Here is a 27,239-nt window from a genome sequence, read left to right on the forward strand (position 1 = left end):
ATTGATCAGCCAACCGAACTGTTCCAGAGTCTGAACAGTGATCCGGACGTTGTCCTCTGCCTGCGGAAGCGAGGGGGCCTTTATCAGGATGTTGTTCAGGTAAGGCAGCACAGGAATGCCCCTGAAGAAGCGCCATGAGTGGCGCTAGAATCTTCGTAAAGACCCGAGGGGAGGTCGCTAACCCGAAAGGAAGGGCGACAAACTGATAGTGCCGGCCACCAATGGTGAAATAGGGACGTGCAGATAGGCGTCCTGGATGTCCACGGACGCGAGGAACTCCCCTGGAAGAAGAGAAGCAATAACGGAGCGGAGGGATTCCATTTGAAACCTCCGCACCCGCAGAAACTTGTTGAGCAGCTTCAGATCCAGAATAGGACACACCGATCCCTCCTTCTTTGGGACCACAAACAGGTTTGAATAGAACCCTGTTCCCCTGGGGGAAGTGAGGTAATAACCCCCCCCCCCGGTCCCGAACGGAAGAAACTGCCATCAAGAGATCCGAGGTACGGGCCGGATCCCCCGGAACGCAAGAAGGGAAAAAACGTTCCGACGGCCTGGACGCGAACTCTATCTTGTAACCCGACGTTACAACTTCCAGAGTCCAGGTGTCCTGAACATGAGCCCTCCAAGCCTGCTGATAAGAGAGCAGGCAGCCCCCCACCACGAGGGGTGGGTGCGCCCCTTCATGCGGAAGACTGCTTGGGAGCAGCAGGTCAGGCCGACTGCGTCCTCGGGCGCCAGGACGGTTGTGGTATGAAGGAGGGCTTCTTGCGGGAATCCTGTGACCCCCCCCCAGCGGAAGAAGCAGACGACGTCCTGCTAGAAGAGAAGCGGCGAAAGCACTGGTACCAGGAACCAGTAGACCTGGTCTGAAAGGGGCGTTTGGACCTAGGTTGGGGAAGATGAGTGCTCTTGCCCCCAGTAGCGGCAGAGATGAACTCGTCCAGTTGAGCCCCAAAAAGTCTGGAACCCTCAAACGAGAGGTTAGCAAGGGAACACTTGAAGGAAGCGTCGGCGTCCCATACCTTCAACCAGACCTCTCTGCGCTGAATGACCGAGAGGGCTGAAATGCGGGCAAAGAGGTAACCAATGTCCATGGAAGCCTGAGACATCTGGAGAACTAAATCCAATGTGTCAGCCGACGTATTTTATTCCACCAGGTCTTGGTGGTGGCGCTGCAACCACACCGAAAGAGCTCTGGCCACCCATGCCGAGGCAAAGGCAGGTCGCAGGGACGTGCCCGCCAGAAAGAAGATTGATTTGGAAAAAGAATCTAGTCGCCTGTCCACAGTGTCCTGCAGAGAGGAGCCGTCAAGGACAGGGAGGGCCGTGTTTTTGGCTAACCTGGCCACCGGTGGATCCACCTTAGGGGGAGAAGACCACTTCTCCACACTGTCTGCCGGAAAAGGATAAAAAGAGTATCCATGCGTTTGGCGGCAGAAAACTTTTTACAAGGACGGTCCCATGCCTTGGATATGACCGCGGAAAATTCCGCATGGACCGGAAAGACAGCAGCCTCCATTTATTTTGAGTGGAAAAAGGGCGAACTCCCTCCTAGTGGAAGGGGGAGAATCTCCTTGAAGATTAAAGGTGTCACGGACAGCCGCTACTAAGTCAGCCACCATGGTGGAGAGCTTAGGCGGAGGGTCCCACTCCATGACCTCGTCTGAGCTGGACAATTCCCCTTCAGACCTGCGCTCCCTATGGGGGTGGAGAGTCGTCCGAACACGCCTGTAGATGGGGGGGGGGGAGAGAAGCGGAGTCATCCGAAGAGGGATGCTGCTGCTCACGCTGCCTCTTAGTAGTTAGGCATCCTCTGCAGGAATCACTGCGGGGAGACGGAGTGGTAGGCGCCACAGGGTTGGAAACTGCCATACGTTCCATAAAGGACATGGCTGCCTTGGCAACTGAGGCCAAATCAGCGGCCGCGCTGGACATGGCGGATGCCCAAGCGGGAGCCGCAGACTCTGCAGGGACCAGGGGAGGGCTGGTCTTGACAAGAGAAGGGGGAGAAGGGTGATCCCGTCCAGGGACAGGGCAGGAGGCAGAAGTACCAGTGACTGAAAGTGGAAGCAGACACTCCATACAGGACCCTATTGGGGTCTGAGAAGAGGTCTTAACAGTCTTAGGCATGATGGCAACCCACAAAACATTTTTTCTAGCCGCAGCTAGAAAACGGAAAGTTCCTACCACCCAGGCAACAGCTAGGAAAAAAAACGCCAGAGAGGAGCAGCCACACGGCGTGAGAAGCTTGTCAGCAGGCGGAGGAGGGTGCCGGAGCACAGCGCTAGGCTCCGCCCCCAAGACGCGTCATAGAAGCGCGAAAAGATCGTGCGCTTCAATGCCTGTGTTATATGAAAAAATGGCCCCCGTAGCGGGGGTTAAAAAAGGCACAGCACCCCCTGCAGAGGAGTCGGAGGCCCCCCGAATAAAGCGGGAGATCCGCCGCTGGTGTGTGCGGCCGCGGTAGTAGAAAGCGGCGCCGGCACCGCTCTGAGAACAAAGATGCCGCCTGGAAAAGTGCGAGCTGCTCATGCTAGTGGTTATGAGACCCAGTATGAGGTAGAAGTCCTAAAGAAGTGCCTCCAGAAGCCCCAGACAGATACACCCAATTCCCTATTCACCCAGACGGCCCACAGGTATCATGGCAGGGTGGGGAGGGAGGGAGAAGCAGGGAGTCTTGTAGTATACTTATCTGCTCCTGAAGACTTCTCCCTCAGATCGATACCAGCAGGGCTCACCTCTTCAGACATCTGACTCACCTGAGTTAAGTGCTCTGGATGGAGGGCAGCAGCAGGTGACCCAGGGGCTGGTGGGATACCGGAGCTAACAGGTCGAGCCCGGATCCACTTGTCTTCTTGGGGGACAAATGGAGGCCGCCAGGCAGCGTCCGAAGACGGCGGCGGGCCCTCCACGGGGACCAGGAAGGCGCTATGCCGACCTGTATCCCCATCTAGAAGTAAATAACAAAAAGGAGAAGAATAAAAAAAAGTGTCATCCTCCTTCACCAGACACTAAGCAAAGACTGAGTTCCTCCTGGTGGAGCCTGGGGGTATAGCCCGAGGAGGAGGAGCTCTCTTTTATATTTGCATAGTGTCCCTCCTACTAATACCTCTAAGCTATACCCATGGTCTGTGCCCCCCAATGGAAAAAAGTACGAGAAACATATATTTTATATCTTTCTATAAGTTCTATGACTGTGATGGCTAACCTCCGGCATCCCAGCTGTGGTAAAACTACAACTCCCAAGATGTACACTTGCTTGGCTGTTCTCAGAACTCCATAGAAATGAATGGGGCATGCTGGGAGTCGTAGTTTCACCATAGCTGGAGTGCCAGAGGTTAGCCATCACCGAGATATCTCGCTGTGCTATCTGGGAAACATGTCAAACCGACACTGCAAATTCATGGTGAATTCGGCCGCAGCTGTACATGGCAGAGCAGACGTGCAATGCTCAGACACTTCTCTTGTGCACCATGAATTAAATATGTATTACTTCTTAAAAAATTTTAAACTAGTTTTATTGAACAGATGCAAAAACAAAGCAATATCCAAAGAAATTGGGTATAAAAACCACATCAAACATACAGGTATACACTGATATCAATGTATAACTTCTTTAATTTAAGAAGAGCAATGTGCAAGAAAGCAGAAGGCAAAACCTTCAAGTGAACAAAACATTTCACTTCTAACCAAAATAAATTACAGAAAAGAGCACTTACATATCCAGTAGAGTAATGGACTCCATTCTGGGATAGCATGGTTAATAAAACCAAAATTATTACAATCTCAAAAACTGAAAAAGCACTGACAGTGACCGCATTTAACACAGCACACCTTATTGGCACAGGATACATTATGATCTGCCGGATTATCTAAAATTCTGAGTATATATAAAAGAGTATACATAAAAAAAAAGATACACAGCAAGTCCTTTCTGAAGGATGTTGGTCTAGTGTAACTTACTGTACAACCTTGTAAGGCTACTTTCACACTTGCGGCAGGACGGATCCGACAGGCTGTTCACCATGTCTGATCCGTCCTGCGGCTATTTCGCCGTGCCGCCGCTCCGTCCCCATTGACTATAATGGGGACGGGGGCGGAGCTCTGGCGCAGCATGCCGGAAGGCCGCCGGACTAAAATTACTGCACGTCAGGCTTTTTAGTCCGGCGGCTTTCGCCGTGCACCACCGTGCTGCGCCGGAGCTCCGCCCCCATTATAGTCAATGGGGACGGAGCAGCGGTACGGCGAAATAGCCGCAGGACAGATCCGACATGGTGAGCAGCCTGTCGGATCCGTCCTGCCGCAAGTGTGAAAGTAGCCTAAAACACATAAACCGTCTATGTAGGTAGGCCTCATGTGGATTAAATGTATGGGCCTGAGCCGTAAAATAAAGAGTCACATGGTCCCACTATAGGACAAGAAAATCCTACCTGTACCTGTCATCACCCACAGGCACCTTTCCCAGTAGCAAAAAATACTCTCAAGCCACATTATTTTAATTTCCATCGGGTGCTGGATTAAATGAATTTCACTGTATAGGGACACTTTTCTACCTTTCTGGAAAACAAACACTATACTGGCACAGTCCTGCAAATAAAATGTTTGTGTCATGGAAACAACTTAAAGGGAACCTGTCATCAACTTTATGCTGCCCCTACTAATGGAAGCATAAAGTAGAGACAGGTGAGTTGATTTCAGGAGTCTGTAATTTATAAAAAGGTAAGTGGTTGTCGAGAACCAACATCCCAATCATTGAAGACTGGGCCTGGAAAAGAGTCCCGACTACCTGAGAAGAGTCCTGGTTATCCATGAATTCCTGCTCGCCTGCTGATGGCTGACAGTCTTCTACCTAGTTTTCTCCCTTTCGCTCTAGGAGAGAACTGCCAATCATCCGCAGATGGGTGAGAAAGCAGGAGATTATGAATAACCATAACTTTTCTTAGGTGACCGTGACTCTTTTCGAGGCCTGGGCTGCAATTATTATGATACTGGTTCTCAGCAACCAATCACTTTTAGCTCATAAGTGACACACCGCTGAAATCAGCATTTCTGTCACTAATTTATGTTGCCCTCAGTGAGGTCAGCATAAAGTTGATGACAGGTTCCCTTTAACCCCTTAAGGACGTATCGGTACGCCCTATTTCCCGAGTCCTTAAGGACTAAGGGCGTACCGTTACGTCCTAACTTTAAATCGGGATTCCGGCGCCGCGGTGGTTAACCGGAACGTGAAATCATTCAGCCGGCATCCTGTAACAACGCAGGGGGGTCATTTGACCCCCCCTCCCGCATCGGCGATCGCAGAAAACCGCAGGTCAATTCAGTTTCCGGTACATTCAGGTATCCGGTGACCCGATGAACCGAAAAAGACTGATCGGTGGCGTGATTACACACCACCAATCACAGTCCGTGCATTTGAAGAGGCGGTGCTGGCCCTGGTGCTGAACGCCGCTGTCCAGGGTGCTGATTGGTGCAGGGGAGAGAGGCGCGAGATTCATACTTCCTGCGCTCCTCTCTCCCCTCCTCTTCCTGTTCTGCACGAGCACCCGGCAGCATCGTCCAGCACCAGCTCCTGCGTCCCCCTAATCGCCATCCATCACCCTCCTGCACCCATCGCCATCCAGGTAGGTTAGGGTCAGTGAGGGAGCGGCACCGTTAGGCAGGGAAAGAAGGGGAAAGTTAGTTAGGAAATTTTTTAAAAATAAAATAAAAAATTATCTTAAACTTTCTGTGTTCCATCTTTCAGACCCCAGACCCCCCCCCCCCCCCCCAGTACAAGCCACCCTGGGGTTCGTACTGGTTTCCCGGCCCACCAAAGCCCTCTGCCGATGAACTTAGTAGGTGTCCCCCAGTGGACTTTGAGCCTGAGATTCCGGATTTTGCTGGCAATCCTGGAATCCAGATTCCCACAGTGGGGTTTACTGAAATTGACTTTTTTTTTGTTTTTTCAGTAACCCACTGGTAAATCTGATGGTGGAGCAGACGAATCTGTACGCCCAACAGTTCGTCGCTCAAAACCCGGGCTCATTTTTGGCTAGACCCGGTGGCTGGACGCCGGTCAGTGCAGCCGAGTTGAGGACATTTTGGGGCCTCGTGCTGCATATGGGTCTAGTCCAAAAACCCAGTGTCAGGCAATACTAGAGTGGGGACGTCCTATACCAGACCCCACTGTACAGTATGGTCATGACACGTCCCCGGTTTGAGGCTATCCGGAAATGTCTGCATTATTCTAATAATGCAGCATGTCCCCCCTCGAGGTGATCCTGCTTATGACCGTCTGTATAAGATACGGCCGGTCATCGATCACTTTGGGGCCAAATTCATGGAGGCCTACGTACCTGGAAGGGAGGTCGCGGTTGATGAGTCTCTCGTTGCGTTCAAGGGGAGACTCAGTTTCCGCCAATATATTCCCACAAAGCGGGCGAGGTATGGCGTGAAGCTATACAAAATTTGTGAGAGTATCTCAGGGTACACTTACAAATTTTGTGTGTACGAGGGGAGAGATTCCCGTATTCAACCCCCAGAATGTCCCCCCTACTCTGGGTGTTAGCGGGAAACTCATGTGGGACCTTATGTACCCACTGCTGGATAACGGTTTCCACTTGTACGTGGATAACTTTTATACCAGCATTCCCTTGTTTAGGTCCCTTGCCGCCAGATCCACGTTCGCTTTTGGGACTGTGCGGAAAAATCAACGCGGCCTCCCTGCCTACCCCCTCCAGGTACCTATCCCCAGGGGTGAGACCCGTGCCCTTACCAGTGGAAACCTGTTGCTGGTCAGGTATAAGGACAAGAGGGATGTCCTTATGCTGTCCACAATCCACGGTAACAGCACCACCCGCGTCTCTGTGCGAGGTACCGCGGCAACGGTCCTCAAGCCCAATCGGTATATGGGAGGAGTTGATCTCTCTGATCAAGTCCTCAAGCCATATAACGCCATGCGCAAAACCCGGGCATGGTACAAAAAAGTTGCGGTCTACTTGGTACAGGTTGCCATGTACAACTCTTTTGTACTATCCCGAAGCGCTGGCAGCACAGGGACATTCCTCCAGTTCTATGAGGCAGTCCTCAAGGCCCTGATCTTTTCGGACCGGGAAAGAGCAGGCCAGAGTACCTCGGGAACTGTAGGCGCCCGGATCGTCCCTGGCCAACACTTTCCAAGTGTGGTCCCCCATACTGGAAAGAAGGGACGAACCCCAAAAAAGTGCAGAGTGTGTCACAGGAAGGGGATACGGAAGGACACCACCACTCAATGCGACACGTGCCCCGATCATCCGGGCCTCTGCGTTATCGATTGCTTCAGGGAGTATCACACTTCCATGGAGTACTACATTTTTATAATCCCCAACAGTCCCAACAGTCCACTAGAGAACATAAAAAAACTATGTCTCTCAGACTTTGGAGACACGGAAACAAAGTTTTTTTTCCCCAAAAAATATTAGTTTGAGTGCAGGCATCCTCAAACTGCGGCCCTCCAGATGTTGTAAAACTAACTCCCAGCATGCCCAGACAACCTACAGCCATCAGCAGGGCATGGTGGGAATTGCAGTTTTACAACATCTGGAGGGCTGCAGTTTTAGGATGCCTGCTTAGTGTCTCCAAAGTCTGAGAGCCATACATATTGGGCATTGTCGCGTGCGTAAAAGTCGCTATAAAAATAACTTTTGACCAAACCCCTCGGATGAACGGTGTTAAAAATATAAAATAAAAACGGTGCCAAAACACCAATTTTTGGGCAAAATTTCCATTTAAATATTGTTTGCCGGTAACAAAGCAAGGGTTAACAGCCAAACAAAACTAAATATTTATTGCCCTGATTCTGTAGTTTGCAGAAACACCCCATATGTGGTCGTAAATGGCTATATAGCCGCATGGCAGGGCATAGAACGAAGGAAACTCCATACGGTTTCTGGAAGGCAGATTTTGATGGACTGTTTTTTTGGGTTTTTTTGACACCATGTCCCATTAGAAGCCCCCCCTGATGTAGCCTAGACTAGAAACTCCAAAAAAGTGATCCCATCTAAGAAACTACACCCCTCAAGGTATTCAAAAGTTACTTTACAAACTATGTTAACCCTTTAGGTGTTCCACAAAACTAAATAGCGAATGTAGAATCAATTTTAGAATTTACATTTTTTGTTACCTTGCCTCAAAAAAAAAAAAGAGTAATATAGAGCAACCAAAAATCATATTTACCCCTCAAATAGTCCCAAAACAACAACCACCTTATCCCGTAGTTTCCTAGATGGGGTCACTTTGATGGAGTTTCTACTCTAGGGGTGCATCAGGGGGCTTGAAAGGGTACATGGTGTAAATAAACCAGTCCAGCAAAATCTGCCTTCCAAAAACCATATGACGTTCCCCTTCTTGTCCTGCCGTTTAGCCAAATAGTAGTTTACGACCACAAATGGGGTGTTTCTGCAAACTACAGAATCAGGGCAACCCATTTTGAGTTTTGTTTGGCTGTTAACCCATTTTTTCCAGTAATAAAGTAAGGGTTAAAATGGAAAATTTCCCCCCAAAAAAACGAGATTTTGTATAACTTACCAGTAAAATCTCTTTCTCGCTCTTCCTTGGGGGACACAGGAACTCTTGGGTATAGCTTATCTCCATAGGAGGCGTGACACTAAGTAAAAGACTGTTAAGCCCCTCCTCCAGCAGCTATACCCTCAGCCTGGAGAGAGAGACTTCCAGTTATGTGCCCAAGTAGTGCAAGACAAGGCAAGGAGTAACCAAACCAATACCAACAAGTCAGAAAAAAACACCCGAAGGCCAACAAAAAAACAATGGGCGGGCGCTGTGTCCCCCAAGGAAGAGCGAGAAAGAGATTTTACTGGTAAGTTATACAAAATCTCGTTTTCTCGCCCAATTCCTTGGGGGACACAGGAACTCTTGGGACGTTCAAAAGCAGTCCACAAACAGGGAGGGACCACAATCAAAAGCGAACCAGGCACCGTAAACATTAAGGCACCGCCGCCTGTAAGACCAAGCGGCCCAAAGCAGCATCCGCCGAGGCATAAGTGTTCACCCTGTAAAACTTGGTGAACGTGTGCAAAGAAGACCAGGTGGCCGCCTTGCACAGTTGTTCAGCCGAGGCACGATTACGCTGAGCCCAGGAAGCCCCGACCGCTCTGGTAGAATGAGCGGTAACACCAAAGGGCGGATCCCTGCCCCGAGCACGGTAAGCCTCAAGGATAGCCATCTTGAGGAAGCGGGCAACAACCACCTTAGACGCCGCCAGCCCCCTGCGCGGACCCTCCGGAATCACAAACAGAGAATCCGAGCGTCGAAAGGGTCTGGTCACATCCAGGTAGATCCTGAGAGCCCGAACAACATCCAGACGGTGAAGCTCCCGCTCCCGGGGATGCGACGGGGACGGACACAGAGAAGGAAGGACAATATCCTCATTCAGGTGAAAGGCGGACACCACCTTCGGAAGAAATTCCGGAACAGGGCGGAGAACCACCTTGTCCTGGTGAAAAACCAAGAAGGGCTCCACGCAAGAAAGAGCCGCCAACTCAGACACACGTCGAAGAGACGTGATGGCGACGAGAAAGAAAACTTTGCAAGACAACAAGCGAGGGGAAACCTTGCGCAGAGGCTCGAAAGGGGAAGATTGGAAAGCCGCCAACACAACGTTAAGATCCCAAGCAGGAACAGGAGGGCGATAGGGGGGAGCACAGTGAGCAACCCCCTGAAGAAAGGTCTTAACCGGACCGAGCGGAGCCAGCGGACGCTGAAAAAGGACCGAAAGAGCCGAAATCTGACCCTTCAGGGTACTGAGACCCAAGCCCAGAACCAGACCAGATTGCAAAAAGGATAAAACCGTAGGAAGGGAAAACCTCAGAGGGGGAGTCCCCAAGGCCTCACAGAAAGCCAAATAGGCCCGCCAGGTACGATAATAAATCCTGGCCGAGGCCGGTTTTCGTGCACGAATCATGGTACGGACCACGTCAGCCGAAAATCCCCGCCGCGTCAGGACCGCGGTTTCAATAGCCACGCCGTCAAACGTAGCGACCCTAAATGCTGGTGGAAGATCGGCCCCTGAGAGAGGAGGTCTTCTCTGAGAGGCAGAGGCAAGGGAGCGTCTGCCAGAAGCAACATAAGGTCGGCGTACCACGGACGACGCGGCCAGTCCGGGGCGATTAGGATTGCTGGCGTGCCCTCCGCCGCAATCTTCCGAAGGACACGCGGAAGAAGAGGCAGGGGCGGAAACACGTAGAGGAGCGAAAACTCCGTCCAGGGGAGGACGAGCGCGTCCGCGCCGTAAGCGTCCGGATCTTTGGCCCTGGCCACGTAGATGGGAAGTTTGTAGTTGAATCTGGAGGCCATGAGATCCACGTCCGGACGACCCCAACGGAGACAAAGAGACTCGAAGACGTCGGGGTGCAGAGACCACTCCCCCAGGTCGATCGTCGTCCGACTGAGGAAATCCGCCGCCCAATTGTCCACCCCCGGAATGTAAATGGCCGAAAGGGCCGGAACATGAACCTCCGCCCAGCGAAGGATCAGAGACACCTCCCTCATCGCCGCCGCGCTGCGAGTGCCCCCCTGGTGATTTATGTACGCCACAGCCGTGGCATTGTCCGACTGGACCCGAACAGGGCGACCCTGAAGCAACGAAGTCCAGTGTCGGAGCGAGAAGAGGATGGCCCTCAGCTCCAGAACATTGATCGGCAGTCTGGACTCCGACGGAGACCAAGTGCCCTGGACGGACCGAGGAGGAAACACTCCCCCCCAACCCCGCAGACTGGCATCGGTGGTAATCACCAGCCAAGTCATTGGCAGGAAAGACTTCCCCTGAAGAGGGGTCCGCAGCCACCAGAGGAGAGAGGAACGAACCTGGGGGGAAAGGGGAAAATGCCGATCCAGACTCTCCTGGGACTTGTCCCAAGCGGACAGAATGGCCGTCTGAAAGGTGCGGGAGTGGTACTGTGCGTAAGGAATCGCCTCGAAGCAGGACACCATCTGACCCAGGACCCGCATGCTGAACCGGAAAGAAGGACGGCGGTGGGACAGAAGGCTCTGAACCGACCGATGGAGGAGCAGACGCTTTTCCAACGGAAGTCGAACCACCGCTGAATCGGTATCCAGCAGCATCCCCAGAAAGACCAATTGCCGGGAAGGAACAAGAGAGGATTTGGGTAGGTTGATAACCCAACCGAACCGGCGCAAGGTCTGCAGCGAGAGATCCACGCTGGCTGAAGTCAGTGACAGAGAAGGCGCCTTGATTAGGAGGTCGTCTAGATATGGAAGCAGAAAAACTCCCCTGGAACGAAGTAAGGCGAGGACCGGGGCCAGGACCTTCGTGAAAACACGAGGGGCCGTCGCCAGCCCGAAGGGAAGGGCAACGAACTGGTAGTGTTCGGACCCCACTGCAAAACGCAGAAAGCACTGATGACACCGTGCGATTGGAATGTGAAGGTAGGCGTCTTGGATGTCGATGGAGGCCAGGAACTCCCCCTGTTCCAGAGAGGCCACCACCGACCTGAGAGACTCCATCCGGAAACGCTGAAGACGAAGGAAGCGGTTCAGCCGTTTTAGATCCAGAATGGGTCGCACCGAACCCTCCTTCTTGGGGACCACAAAAAGGTTCGAATAGAACCCCTTGAACCTGTCTCCCATAGGAACCGGGGTGATGACTCCTTTGTCTAGAAGAGTCTGAACGGCAGCAAAGAAATCGGCCGCCCCTCGGGAATCCCGGGGAACCCGAGAGCGAAAGAACCGAACTGGGGGAAGGGACGCAAGCTCGAGTTTGTACCCGGAAGACACAACCTCGAGAGCCCAGGCGTCGGAGACGTGCGCCTGCCAGAAGTCCCTGAACAGGAGGAGACGTCCCCCCACCCGGGTGGGTGGGGGCGCACCTTCAGGCGGGGGCCTGCTTGGTCGCGGGAGCGCGAGCAGGTTGAGATTTGCGCCAGGAGGGCTGGGTCCGAAAAAAGGGTTTCTTACGCCTGTCCTGGACAGGGTTAGCGGACGGACCAGAGGCGGAGCGAGGAGCGGAAGCCCTACGAGAAGACCTGAAACGGGAGAAGGTGGGACGACCACGAGTGGAGCTCCTAGCCTTGGATTGGGGAAGATGGGTACTCTTCCCCCCCGTGGCTTCAGAGATGATTTCATCCAAACGGGTTCCGAACAAACGAGCACCAGAGAAAGGAAGGCTAGTAAGAGACCGCTTTGACGCGGCGTCCGCCGACCAAACCTTTAACCAAAGCTCCCTCCTAGCCGACACGGCCAGAGCAGACGAACGGGCAATAAGAGCCCCTGCATCCAGGGATGCTTCACATACAAATTTTCCAGCCTGAACGATAAGTTGAGCCAGGGCACGGAGGTCTTGAATAGGGACGTCGGATTCAAGCTCCAGATCCAGCTGAGACGCCCATTCTGAAACCGCTTTACCCGCCCAAGCGGAGGCAAAGACTGGCCTAAGCGCGGATCCGGAGGCCGAAAAGATACCCTTTGTAAGGGCCTCTATACGGCGATCTTCAGTGGATTGTAAGGAAGAACCATCTGCGACGGGAATAGCCGTGCTCTTGGACAAACGGGCCACAGGGGGGTCGACCTTAGGAGGAGACGCCCAGTTTGTGATGCAATCCGCCGGAAACGGATAACAAACATCTAACTTTTTTGGCGGGGTAAACCGTGCATCAGGACGGGCCCAGGCCTTAGAAACCACTGACGAAAAGTCAGCATGGAGGGGAAAAACCGCAGAAGCCTGCTTCTGGCGAAAAAAGGAAACACTGGTTTTCTCAGGATCAGGAGGATCATCGCGAATTTTAAAGGTATCACGGATACTGTTTATAAGGTGGCCCACAGCGGAAGCCAGCTTTGAAGGCAGCGCCGAATCCATATCCCAATCGGAATCAACCAGCTCCCCTTCAGAGGGCAAATCCTGCAAGGAGGAAGGGCCCGACTGAGAACGCACCCTTGGGGGGGATACCGAAGCATCCGAGGATGACCGGTGATCCGCCCTAGACCGCTTCTGGGATTGGCGGGCTCTGGAGGAATCGCCTGCAGAGAGAGACTCAGACGGGTCGGCCAGGACAGCGGACCCGGAGGGCCCAGCAGGGGAATCATCCGGCTGCGACAAGGGCAACACATCTGCAAGTCGGCCCACAACGCTAGTGAGACTAACCACAGCCTGGGAGAGGGATCTAGCCCAGTCAGGGGGATCCAACAGGCCAGGGGGTGACACAACAGACGGCGGACCCTGCGATGGGTCTTTGCAAAGCGAACAATGCGGGTCAGACTGCCCTTGAGGAAGGGGCGCCTTACATGCGGTGCAGGTATGATACCAAGGTCCCACAGGCACTAAGGGGTCAGACATGTTGGTAGGAAAAAACTGCGTCCAGGCCAGGGGGCTGCAGTGGAGGAAAGGGTCAACAGTCCTACCAGGTCACAGAGGAGCAGAACGGCAGCAGCAGCAGCAGCAGAAGAACAGCGGCGGCAAAGCAATGGTCCGTCCTGCAGTGAGGATCACAGAAGCACGCAGGCACGAGAGGAGGCGGGACTAGTGAGGCGCGGGAAGAAGGACGTCCGGCCCCTGACTGAAGACCAGCAGGACGCGGCAACCAGGACGCGGCAACGAAAACTCCGCCCCCCGCCGAACACAATTTCGCGCGCGCGATTCAATCCCGCATCCAAACCACCACATGTCCCACGCCGCAGCGGAAGCGAAAGGTAGGAGCCGAAAGGAGGACAGGGGTAGGCGTCCTGTAAGAACAACGGCCCTGCGCGAACGGCGGTCGCATATACCCGGCCGCTCCTAACAACCCTCCCCCATGAGCGCCGCTCAGTACTGACAGGGCGCCAGGCCGCCCCCGAATCGGAGCAACGAGGCCAGCAGAAAACGGGGGAGCACAGACGGAACGGAGGGGAGGAAGTCCTACCAGGTCACAAGGAAGGAGGGAGGGAGAGGGGGGAGCGGAATGGCTGCACTAGCCACCTCACCATGCGATGTCTTCACCCTCTTGTCCATCCAGCTGGGGACGCCCCTTCAGCCACTGGCACAGAAGTGACAGTAGCTGGAGAGGGGCTTGCAGGTGGGCGACCCAGTGCTGGCGGGATGCAGGGGAGCATGAGCTGCCCTGGTCCTCCTTTTCTTCTGTGGGGGAGGCAGCAGGGCGGATAACCGGCCCTGGCGCAGCTCAACCCCGGGAAAACAGAGAAGTCTACTGCGACTCTGTTGTCCCTGTGGAAAAAAATCAAGTGAAAAAAATAAAATAAAAAAGTAAAAAATTAAAATCTTCTCAAAGACAACTCTGCAGTGCAGAGAGTGTCTTGCCTCCTTGACACTAAGCAAAAAACTGGAAGTCTCTCTCTCCAGGCTGAGGGTATAGCTGCTGGAGGAGGGGCTTAACAGTCTTTTACTTAGTGTCACGCCTCCTATGGAGATAAGCTATACCCAAGAGTTCCTGTGTCCCCCAAGGAATTGGGCGAGAAATAGAAATTTCTAAATTGTTTCTCCATCTGCCATTAACTCCTGTAGAACACCTAAAGGGTTAACAAAGTTTGTAAACCCAGTTTTGAATACCTTGAGGGGTGTACTTTCTTAGATGGAGTCACTTTTTTGAAATTTCTATTCTAGGGGTGCAACAGGGGGCTTCAAATGGGACATGGTATAAACAAAACCAGTCCTGCAAAATCTGCCTTGCAAAACCCATATGGTGTTCCCCTCCTTCTATGTCCTCCCGTTTGGCCAAACAGTAGTTTACGACCACATATGGGGTGTCTCTGCAAACTACAGAATCAGGGCAAACTACAGAATTAAGTTTTGTTTGGCAGATCACCCTTGTTTTTTTCCAGAAAAAAATTAATTATATTGGAAAAAAAATTCTAACAAAATCAAAATTCATAAAATGTATGTCCATTTGCCATGAAGTCTTGTGGAAGACCTAAAGGGTTAACAAAGTTTGTAAAAACTGTTTTGAAAACCTTGAGGGGTGTAGTTTCTAGAATGGGGTCATTTTTGGGTGGTTTCTATTATGTAAGCCTCACAAAGTGACTTCAAACCTGAACTGGTCCATAAAAAGTGGGATTTTGAAGATTTCTGAAAAATTGCAAAATTTTCTTCTAAAACTTCTAAGCCTTCTAACATCCCCAAAAAATAAAATATCATTCCCAAAATGCTACAAACATGAAGTAGACATATGGGGAATGTAAAGTCATCAAAATTTGGGGGGGGGTATTACTATGTATTACAGAAGTAGAGAAACTGAAACTTTGAAATTTGCTAATTTTTCAAAAATTTGGGTAAAAATTTTATTTTTTTATGCAAAAAGATTTACTTTTTTGACCCAATTTTAGCAGTGTCATGAAGTACAATATGTAACGAAAAAACAATCTCAGAATGGCCTGGATAAGTCAAAGCATTTTAAATTTATCAGCACTTAAAGTGACACTAGTCAGATTTGCAAAAAATGGCCAAGTCCTTAAGGTGAAATAGGGCTGAGTCCTTAAGGGGTTAAAGGGGTTGTCCAGCTTTGGGGACATTAACTGTCAAGCCCATCCTGTTGTAGCTGTTGAAAAATTGATACCGACTCCTCACAGCTCTGTTCCAGCTCCCTTCCGGCACCAGTCATATGTAAACTTCTACATGGACAGGGTGACGTGCACCGCTGTAGCCAATTACGGGCCTCAGTGGTCATGTGTCCCAACTGCTAGGTCATGTACTGCTTGGGGACATGTCAATGCTGAGGTCAATCATTGGCTGCAGCAACACTTATACCCAGTCTGTCTTGAAGTTTACAGGACGTGGACTCGAAGCCTGTAAAAGTATGCCAAAACACAGCAACGGGGAGCAGATGAGTATGGATTTTCAACAGCTACAACAGGCTGGGGTTGAAAGTGAAAGTCCAAAAATCTGGACAACCCCTTTAATATGCAAGTCTCAGGAGCATGAAAAAGAGGATACTCTGTTAAACGGTTTGAGTATTGTCTCCCTCAACCAATACAAAACTGTATACCCACCATTTGAGGTACAGATGCTACAGGTGTAGGATTCCAGGTGGTTGAAGTGCTTGTTCTTGCTTGCCAGTTTGTGCCACCAGTCAGTCTTTTCTCTGTAGGCTGATTCCACTGCATATCAGACCTAGGTGGACACAGACAACAGACAATACTTCAGCAATATAGCATACATTGCTTAAAAGCACCGAATCCCAAATAATTGGGGTCCCAGAAAACAGACATGGGCACAAAAGTCTAGAACAGGGATCAGCAACCTCCGGCACTTCAGCTGTTCTGAAACTACAACTCCCAGAATACTCCTTTCACTAGTCTGGGTGTTACAAGAACAGTGAAGGGTGCATGCTGGGAGTTGTAGTTTCACAGCAAAGGAAGTGCTGAAGTTTTGCTGATCCCTGGTCTAGAACTATAGCGGTTAACTGAGGTTGCGGCGCACGCTCGGTGGCTCTCCCTTCCCTTTTGGGGGCCGTCCTGGAGATAGGTGCAGGTCCCAGAGGTGGGGGCCGTATTTACCAAACATTGATGGTATATCCTAGCAATTTTACATCAGTGGCCGAGATGGGAATACCCCTTTAACTTTACTTCCTCTGCCCCTTGAAACGGAGAAACCCAGTCAAAAAGGTAATCTGCTAGATCACACTGCTACAAGATCTCACTGGCAAAGTCTGATCTTGAATCTAAAAAGCCCTCAATAAAAAAACACAAACTACAGTGCTCAGATATCAGTGCTATGGATTAGGGGGTATGAAGTACAAAATGATCCCACCTACCTTTTTGATGGTGTTCCTCCAAAACCAAGATCTGAAAAACAAGACAAAATGTTGTGAGGAAAAGCATCAGAAAAAATAAAAAATAAAAATAAAAAATCCTTAAAAGACAAAAGGGCACATTACCACTTACTTCCAACCAGGTTTGCAAGTGAGGAATCAAGGTCATTTGGCAAAAATTTTCCACTCTGTGTGGCTGCTGCAACAGATCTTTGATTTTGCTGTGAGATAGTTGGTTGCAATACATCATCTGTAAAGTAGGCAACTAAAGTGGCAAAGAAGAAATGTGTGAAATAAATAAGATGGCAGCTACTGTTTCACACTGCATTGCATTTGATCCCTTCAAAACAAAGAGGGGCACATTATAAATTTAAGCAGTGCCTATGAAATGTTTTTAAAATGCAGTATGCCTCAAGATAAAGGTCTTTAACACGTGTGTGTTCTGAAACGTCAATTCATTACACACTGCTCCAAGAAACGTCACAACTGAGGAATTGCTCCCCCAATGATTTTCCACTTCCACTTGCATCAGGTACAAATTTATGATATACATTAAAAGGAGACTTCCACCAAAAATGTAATGTCCTTGTGAGCAGCAGCCAACAGATTAGTTATGTTATGTTTTCATTTTATGCAGAAAAAAAGGCAACAGGAGCCGCACTGCGAAAACAAATGTAAGCGGAGTGCCAGCGGCTGTGAAGGCGGTCCCCCTTCAAAGCATATAATAAAAAGAAATTCCGCAGCACTTCCAAGGCGTAAAATGAAGAAAAGTTTTTTATTTACCAGACAGCAACGTTTCGATCCTTCTCTCTGGCAAATACGTTGCTGTCTGGTAAATAAAAAACTTTTCTTCATTTTACGCCTTGGAAGTGCTGCGGAATTTCTTTTTATTTCATTTTATGCAATCATAGTGGTGGTCACCTATGAAAAAGCTTCTGTGTGCCTCTGGGTCTGTGCCGCAGAAGATAGGACATGACTTGACTTGCAGATAGTATACCCATTGAAGTCACTGGGTCCGCAACACGACACGTGTCCGCGTTTTGAGGATCTGTGGTCCGCAGAAGCACACAGCTCCATTGTCAGCAGGGAAAAGCATCGCACCTCAATAAACTGAGCTTCAGCTGGAGATGAATTTTAGTTATACAGAAAAGTGGTGTAACTCTATGACAGGGTTTAGCACACTGGCTGTTCTGCAACTACAGCTCCCAGAATCCTCCTTTCACTTCTGCAGGAGTTACAAGAATAGCTGAGTAAGTGTGCATGCTGGGAGCTGTAGTTTCACTAGCAGCTGGAGTGCAGGAGGTTGCTGATCCCTGCTCTATAATAACAAACCATTTGATAATTTTTGCCCCAAGGCTAGGCGATTCATATCTGCGGCAGAGGTTCACAAACAGGAGCTTCCACTGCAGATTTCGGGGGGAAAAATGATGAAATAACGGTGCAAGCAGTGGTATTCTGTTCATGGTAAAAACCTGAAGGACTCCATTAGTAATGAATGGGATTAGGCTCAGGAGGTGTCCGGCATATGCCGGAAAATAGTGGTATTCGTCTGTGCTGCAGATCTGCACTGAGCCTTATTCAGAAATAAAAAAAACAATATCTAATAACTCACCAGTGAGATGGCCAAGTGAGCACGAGAATGCATGCAATAAAATGAGAAAACAAGATTAGTTTTTTAAGGGAAGGACACAGACTTCAACATTCCCAAGGCAACTTCAAAATTAAATGTGGATATAGCCATAATAATGGTCATATCATATTGGTGCTAAAAAGTGACAATGATCAATCATATCCTTTATCTTTTTATTACACAGAGTTTATCACGTCTGATGTCAAGTATGCATGCTTTTTGTATGAAGAGTCCCTATGAATATAGTATTGAGGAAACTCACGCATTGGAAGAACATTTCTCGGCTTTGTTTCCACATTAGAGGGTTATCACCATTATGCACAATATGTCATCACTTAAATAAATGGTGGGGTGCGAGCTCTAGGACTCGTTTATCCTGATAGTGAAGGGGCTGCAGTGATAATTTAGTACTGTGTTCCCTTGCATAGCCGTTACTGGGCCGGCTGTAGCTCCCTGCACAGCCGGGTGGTCTGAAGCCCTGTAGTTTTCAGAATCGTGGGGATCCCAAAGGTTGGACTGCCACCTAACAAAGGGCCATAATCCTTTAAACATATAGTATTCAAGGAGGTCCTATTCTCTAAAGGTCCCATCCAGCTATAGTAAATTTGTTGCAGATTTTCAGTACGCATTTTGCATAAAAAAAAAAAAATCTACATAAAAAGGTCAATGCAATAAAAAGCCACAGTGCAGAACAATGCAAGCAAATTGGGTGGACAAAAAAAAAAAAACATGGACCTGATGGGAGGCCAAGATAATCTCCGTTTGGCCTCTGTTGGGCTGGCAAGCCTTTATTTGCAGTACAGAACAGCATACTTGACTATGCGATTTCAAACAAAAGTTAGGTTACTTTCACACTTGCGGCAGAGGATTCTGGCAGGCAGTTCCGGCAATCCGGACGCAAACTGATGGCATTTGTCATCCGGAAAAACGGATCCGATATAATATTTTTTTGGGCATTTTTAAAGCTCTGCGCATTGCCGGATCCGGCACTAATACACTTCAATGTAAATTAATGCCGGATCCGGCAAGTGATCAGTATTTTTGGCTGGAGAGAAAACTGCAGCATGCTGCGGCATTTTCTCCGTCCAAAAAACTTAAGAGGGACTGGAATGCTCTCCATTCAGAATGCATTAGGATAAAACTGATCAGTTTTTTTCCGGTATTGAGCTCCTGTGACGAAACTCAATACCAGAAAACCAAAATGCTAGTGTAAAAGTACATATAGCAAAAAAAAAAAAAAAAAAAAAAAAATACAAAAAACACCTTATACCAGGTTCCTTTTAATTTTTTTGTTAAATCCCTATTTTTTTTCTCTGTCCCTAGGGGATACAAGGCAGTCTTTTGTTGCAGGTAAATGTTATGTGAACAAAGAATGATGAAAACATTTCTGCACCGATGCATAGGTCATCACATACATGCATTTATTAGTGATGCCTCATCTACTACACAAGATCAACATTTCATTTAGGGCCGATTCACACGACTGTATATTTGATCCACATCCATTCTAAAATTGTGGGTCGGATGTGGATTCATTCATTTAAATGGGGCTGCAAAAGATGCGGACAGCACATGGTACTTCCGTTCCGTGGCCCCGCAAAAAGATAGAAAATGCCTATTCTTGTCAGCAATTGCAGACAAGAATAGGACATGTTTTTATCATAGGGCTGGCCTTTTGCAAAATGTGAAATGCACAAGGCCGATATCCGATACAGATACAGTCGTCTGAGTGAGGCCCTACTCTGCACAGCCATCTCAGTCAGTGACTAATTACACATGCACCTAAGCTGGGGGGAGGGGGTGCAAGACAATTTTTGGAGCACGTAAGGAATACATTTTTTTTCTCTCAATCACAATCAGGAATCCCTATGGATGCTTAAAACTGCTAAACAAGGTAATACTGGTCAACATATCGGTACCTGGTGTTTCATTACCTCCATGTACAGAAGACGACTTTGCCCCAAACACAGCATCAAAATCCACATTCATTGCTGTGGAAGCGTTCTGTACACTGGGCTGAAGTTGGAAACCTTAAACCGATTAAATGCACTGTTAGTGTCCGATGATGCAACAAAAAACACACCAGAAAAGTTCTAGAAGCAACACACAATAACTGGCACAGGGTGGGCAAGCCTGTGGAACCCCAGCTATTGTGAAACTACAACTCCCAGCACGCATACTCTCTCAGAAATAAATGGTGCATGCTGGAAATTGTAGTTTCTCAACATCTGGAGTTGGGTAATGCTTACCAACTGGCAACTGGTTGTATTATTTCAGTATCGGGTGCCAGATAGGAAGCCAATATCTAACTTTTATGACACTGAAAGGGAACTGGTCATGTTAAACATGATTCATTTGTAGAAAAACATGGTATAGAGCAGAAGGAGCACAGCAGATTAATATATAAATTTGGTGGGAAAACATTCATTATAACTCCCCAATTTTCTGGAGCCATAACTTTTTTTTTTCCATTCAGGATAGCCGTATGAGGGCTTGTTGTTGCACTTTCTAATTCCACCATTTAATATAGCATACGATACACTGGGGAGCTGGACAAAAATTTCAAATAGGGGGAAATTGAAAAAATATAAATAAAAAATAAAGTTTCACAACAGTTTTATTGGTTTTGTTTTTACTAACTACACAGTAAAACTGACCACTTACTTTAATTCCTCAAGTCAGTACGATTATGGTGATACCACAGATGTATAGTTTTTCTTGTGTTTTTATACCATATTCTGATTCCTATAACTTTTTTTGTAGTTATGTGTATGGAGCCGTGTGAGGGCTCTTTTTTTTTGCGGGGAGCGATCTATATTTTTCAATGTTACCATTTTGGTGTGTATAGCTTTTTGTATAGCTTCAGATCGACCATTTAGAAAATAAATTTCCCCCTAGTTTGACCGTTATCCATAAGGGATAATTGGATTTTTGTACTTGCTGTAAAATCCCTTTCTCGTACAATTCATTGGGGTACACAGCAACATGGGAATACACCCAGCTACCACTAGGAGGCTACACTAGATAGAAAAAAGGTTGGTTTCGCCCAGGTGGGATATACCCTCTCCACAGACATTAGGCTAATCAGTTTGTACCAATAGCAGTAGGAGAGAGAAACAAAAGCAAAGAACCAACATCTCCTGGACCAGGGAAGAAAAGAAGCACAGCAGCCTGGTGACAGAAAGAGAAATGAAAACAAAGGGTGGGATCTGTGTCCCCCAATGAATTGAATAAGAAATGGATTTTACGGCAAGTACAAAAATCCAATTTTCTCTTTAATGTCATTGGGGGGACACAGCACCATAGGACGGCCCAAATCAGTCCCAGAGGGTGGGAAGAAAATCTCATGCAAAAGGTTGGGTGCACAGGTGCAGGAGAAACATGTGACCCTACAGGACCAAGCGAGACCATAGCATGAAATGGTAGATAGAAAACCAAGGAAGTGAGCCGAGAGGCTCCAGGACCAGGAAGAGTCCAAAGAAAAAAAAGTTGTGGGAGACCACCAGGATCCCAAGGACAAGTGCCTTGGAAAAAAGGCCATATGCAAAAAAGTAACAAAGGGAAACAACCAGCTCCACCCAAGGTGGGAAAAATAACAAAGCTAGAGGATAGGGAGCAGGGCTAGATGTCCTGCGCAAGAACCGAGAGTTAAACAAGTGCGCACTAGAGAGCCAGAGGAAGGATCTGGAAGAACCAGGGCTCCCCCTGAAGAAACAGGAGAGCAGCACAACCGGAAGGCGTCTGTTGGTAATGACCTAGGCTCTGCATATAGAAGGATGCTCCAAAAGGATAGACCCAACAAGAAAAATTAGACCATGAGGGAACCTGGCAGGAGAGAAATTCACTGGGAAAAGAACAGGAGCAGTCCTGAACCAAGGAAAAAACTTTCTGAAGACAAGCTAAAGGAAGACCCTGTGGACTGCCCCTCGGCAAAAGGAAGGCGATTTCATAAGTCCTGGAAGCAAAAGAACCTGACCAGTAAGAGAACCCGGCAAGGAAAAAATAAACTCTTAATTGTCTGAGACCAAAAACATGGCCTGTCTGTGGCAAACACCATGTGAAGGCCAATGGTAGAGAGGAAACAAAGAAGCACTGGCGGCTTAACGCTTGAGAGAAAGAATAGCAAAGGATCCTTCACTGCAAGGCAGGTGGGAAAAGAGAAACATCCTATGAGAAGGTGGAAACCCAATCCTGCCAGAGAAAGAAGCCAACCCCTTGGGGAGAAGGAGATCCTTGGTAATGACCAGGAGAAGGGAACGTAAAGTCATGCTTCCCATACAAAGGAGGCGAGAATCAAGCCAACAAAAAAAAAAAAAAAAAAACAGGACCTGAACCTGGGGAGATGGGAAGAGAGGTTATAATCTTAAGTGGGAAACAAGCATGTGGGGACCCAGGAGGGAAAGAACCAAACCGGTTATCATACAGAGCATGTGCGGTCAGAGATGACAAGAGTACCTTTCCCAAAAGGGAACCGGACATCTAGATGGTCTAAGAATCATTGGGGCAGGGACTCCAAGCAGGATTACCCAGTCAGAAGCTCAAGTAGGGTCCACAGAACTGGACCACATGAGGACAATAATAGCCAGATTATCAAAACAAAAATTAAATGTAGCAACCATAGGGGAAAAAAATATATATCAGCCCTGGTGAACCAACCATCCCAAGTGTAGTGACTAGCATACTGTATAACACTGCCCCGGAAGGGGGCAAGTACAGCACCATGGATTTTGTAAAAGAATCGCCAGACATCCATATATCAGAAAAAGATGCAGAATTCATCAGGGGAAGCCGGGAGAGACTACACCGACATGTAGAAACCAGCTACTAGCAGAGAGCAGAGCACAACGAAACCCCCAAGGAAGGGGGAAGAAAATGACAGGTGCAGACGACAATGACAAGGCCCAAGCGAATGGAACTTCTGTCATGTAGCACCACTAATCAAAGAGCATAAGGGAGTACCAAGAACGCCTAGACCATGGAAGAACTACGGGACCATGTCCGATATCAGAGTGAGCGGTAGGTGTGTGGCACTCACTAGTCCTGTCACAGCCATATCAGAGAGGATGTGCAATGATGACCTGAAAACTGCAGTAGCGGTTGGTGCTAACAATGCTTTGTATCCCTGCAGGATAGAACATCCAGTGGTAATCCAGGTACTCTGTCAGGACTGGGCCATGTAACTCTGAAAACAAAGCAGAGAGGCAGTAACAACAACACGAGTACTCAATCCATGAAATGGGGTAACGCGGTTGTGCGGAAGACAGTAGTACTTTATAGGGCTGATAAAGAACAAACCTAGCATGATAGCCAATAACCTGCCCATGGCGGAGAGAGTGTGGCTGTCTGGTGCATAACAGGACTTAGAAATCTTGTTAAATAGTGCATCAAGCAATAAAGTAAAAATCATGCCTTGTACAGGGGAAATGAGAAGACTTGGTGCACTCAGAGGGCCTGGTTCAGGAGGTACTGCACTGGGTGTCAGATGTGAACAGGCCAGCCATATACTGGATATAACAATTGCAAGGTATATACTACAACCAGGATGGTTTGTCGGCTACAGCACCTTTAGATAGTACAAGTACACCGCCGAGGACGACAGCAATGAGGTGCCAAATGCAAACTAGAACCAGAAAAGAGTGATGAATACAGCGTCTGGGGATGGTACCATCACTCCGCATGAAGAGGGGCCACACGATTGCCGAGCACACATTAGAGACAGGAAAGGGTAATGCAGGAGCAGTATGAGCCACAGATTGTACCAATAGGGCACAGTGCTTGGAGATACTACAAATACTCCGCCTGAGACATGGCTACAGCATCTGGAAATGAGATAGGTACTCCGCTTGCTTGATAAAGGAGTAATATGACTACGTGATGCACACTAGAAGGTGTAATGGCTACAGTATTTGGAGATGGTACAGGTACTCCAGCTAAAAAAGGAGCAATGTGGCTGCATGGTGCACACTAGAACTAGACAGGTGCAATGGCTACAGCATCTGAAGATGGCATCTGTACTTCGTCTGATAAGGAAGAAATACGGCTCCATGGTGCACACTAGAACCAGACAGGTATAATTGCTACAGCCTCTGGAGATGGTACAGGTACTCCACCCAATAATGGAGTAATATGGGGCATGGGGCGTATTAGAACCAGACAGGTGAAATGGCTATAGTATCTGAAGATGGTACAGGTACTTTGCTTAATAAGGGGGTAATATGGTTGCATGGTGCACATTAGCACCAGGAGGGTGTTTTTGGCTACAGCGTCACTAGGAGGTGTGTGTTGAATATAGCCCCTGAGAATAGTGAAATTACTCCAGCTGAAAAGGAGATACAATGGAACCAGGAAAGTATGCCAGGTACAGCATTTGGCAGTGGTACAAGTACCCCCGTGAAGGGGAAGGCGTACATACCTATGACACCACATAGGTGTGTTGGCATGCTAAACACAGTGGCGGGTAAAGCACCACCTACTGGAGAGGCAGCAAGCTGACTTACCTGTGTGGATAATTACCTGTGCAACCAGGGGAGTGCCATCTGAAAATCCACTAAAGGGGATACCAACCCTGGAGAGAAGATGTTTCTCATTGGACATTAGTCTTTGACCACCCATAGAGATTCTGTATGGTGGAGGATCGCCTGATGCTCTGTTCCGAGTCAGAATCTGTGCAGAGGAGTCCCCCGATGAGGCAGAATAAACCTGAGGCGTTTCCCTTAGTGCTAGTCCTGTCCTGGGAGGAAACCAGGGTGCAGGTGAAGAGCAGGACCTATGACGGGAGACGCAAGGCCGCTATTGAACTCTGCCCCCTGATATGGAACGAGGCAGGAAGCAAAGGACTCCGGGGGAAGGGGCGATGAGGGCAAGGAAGGGAGCCATAACATCATCATAGCTGAGAATGGGCGCAGGCTACGGTGAAGGTGAGGTACCCATGTGGGCACAAGGTGACCCCTGAACAGAGTTTAGGGTAATCCGACTGAGCCCAGCATCCAGTCACCGCATGCAGGCCAGCCAGGCAGATAGCACAGCAACCCCCAGCCACCGCATGAGCAGATGCAACCTAGGGGGAGGGATGGAGGGCAAGGGGACCTGCCACAACATGAACCAAAGAACAGGGGCCCAAGATAATACATCCCACCAATGACGCTACATGCAGGCGGGGGGCACTGTGAAGATTGGAAAAGCACCCTCTGGGAAGAAGGACATCTCATCCTCCCTCCAGAAATTCCGTGCAGAGAACTCTAGAAGGCCATGAGGGAGGCAACACCCCTAGAAAAAAAAATAAAAAATATGGAAGTCAGAAAAAAAATGTCGGGAAAGAGTTTGGCCTAGTCCCGGCACAAGCCGGGGGCTAGAGTAGGCAGTGTAGCCAAAAATTAGGCATCCCCGGCGGACTGATGCTGTAGGGTGCTGGAAAGCGGGAAAAAAAAAGCTCCAAAAGGCTACAAATAAGGGTATGCACGGAAAGGGGGTCAAAGCGACCCCCATTGGTGAGAAAAGTGACCCAATAGTACCCCTGGATGGCAGCGAAAAATCAGAAAACAGATGCAACATTGTCACAGTCGGAGCCGGGGGGAGAAAATAGATGCGGCAGCCGAAAACTAAAGCACCCTAAACAGGCGGACGTAGCAGGACCTGGGGAGGGGAAGAAGGAATGCCCTGAGGGCGGACATAGCAACCCCCCATACGCAGCCTAGTCCAGGCACAAGCTGGGGATTAGAGTAAGGCCTCATGCACGCTGCAGTGTTCCGAGGCCGAGAGCGGTCCGTGGTAACACGGCCTGGATTCCTGTTGAGAGCAGGAGCGCACAGCATCATTGGTTGCTATGACGCTGTGCGATTGATGCCGCCGCTGCACTACAGTAATACACTATACGAATGTATTACTGTAGTGCAGCGGCGGCATGAAGTGCACAGCGTCATAGCAACCAATGACGCCGTGCGCTCCTGCTCTCAACAGGAATCCAGGCGTTGTTACCACGGACCGCTCTTGGACGCGGAACACGGCCGTGTTCATGAGGCCTAATTAGAAGGAAGGGAAGGACGGCAAGGGGAGAGGGAACCCCGATGGATTACAGATGGATGGGAGGGAAAGAGTTCCTAACTAGCGTAGGGAGCATACTCACCATCTGGCGTCTTCGGACGCCGCAGGGTCACCCCTTCGGTAAACTCGCACTAGAGTGGGATTACCTGTACTCCACTGCGGATGCAGTAACGGGGGACCGGCGAGGTACGCGCTCGCAGGGGGTGCTACTAAAGTGGACCTCCACGATGAAGACCCCCTGCTGCAGGATAAAACCTGCACCTGTAAAGTGGAGAGAAAAAAATAAATAAAAATAAATAAAAAAGCAAAAAAAGTAGCAGCAAGACCTGCAGGAGAAGGGCAGGTCGTGTCCGCCTCCTAGGAATACTAGACTAAAAGCTGATTAGCCTAGTGTCTAGGCCAATGACATTAACGAGAATAATATTTTGATATTTTACTATAATGCCCATGATGTGTATTTTTATGGGAATTATATTGTGTCCCTAAGGAGCCCTGCCACAGGAAGGGCTTCAATAGGAACTAATGTGCAGCAGCCTCCTGTCACACAGGAAGACCAGGGCTGCCGCACACACTCCGGCTCCCCCAATGCCTGTTTTAGCGTGTCCAGATTCCATAGTCACACTTTACTATGGCATCTGAAGTGTTAAAAGTTAGCAATCGGCGACATCTTTCAAGTCCTGGCCAGCTATAATGTGCATAGACAGTCTTAGGAGTCCATTGGGTAGTGTCACTCAGTGACTCATAGCCTTCCGTACATGACTGTGCATAGAGATAATGGTCAAACACCAAGAAGGACTGCCCAGCATAGAAAGATGTACAACCTGGCAACTTCTTTAAAA

The 27,239-nt window shown here is 49.0% G+C and overlaps 1 protein-coding gene across 5 annotated transcripts in view; it reads right to left on the reverse strand.

Moving 5' to 3' along the window:
- Positions 1 to 27,239, reverse strand: part of LOC122946013 (phosphatidylinositol-binding clathrin assembly protein-like) — a 75,303-nt gene that overhangs the window by 16,751 nt on the left and 31,313 nt on the right. For 2 of the 5 annotated variants that reach the window (XM_044305292.1, XM_044305291.1), the window contains exons 14-17: positions 20,280 to 20,390; positions 16,864 to 16,995; positions 16,734 to 16,764; positions 15,970 to 16,090 (exon numbers count right to left, since the gene is read on the reverse strand). In XM_044305292.1, the coding sequence (XP_044161227.1) occupies positions 15,970 to 16,090; positions 16,734 to 16,764; positions 16,864 to 16,995; positions 20,280 to 20,390 (395 nt within the window). The remainder of the gene's footprint in view (positions 1 to 15,969; positions 16,091 to 16,733; positions 16,765 to 16,863; positions 16,996 to 20,279; positions 20,391 to 27,239) is intronic. The other 3 variants (XM_044305294.1, XM_044305295.1, XM_044305293.1) reach the window with 3 other exon arrangements.

The sequence above is a fragment of the Bufo gargarizans genome, chromosome 9, assembly GCF_014858855.1.
Source record: "Bufo gargarizans isolate SCDJY-AF-19 chromosome 9, ASM1485885v1, whole genome shotgun sequence".
Taxonomy (NCBI): domain Eukaryota; kingdom Metazoa; phylum Chordata; class Amphibia; order Anura; family Bufonidae; genus Bufo; species Bufo gargarizans.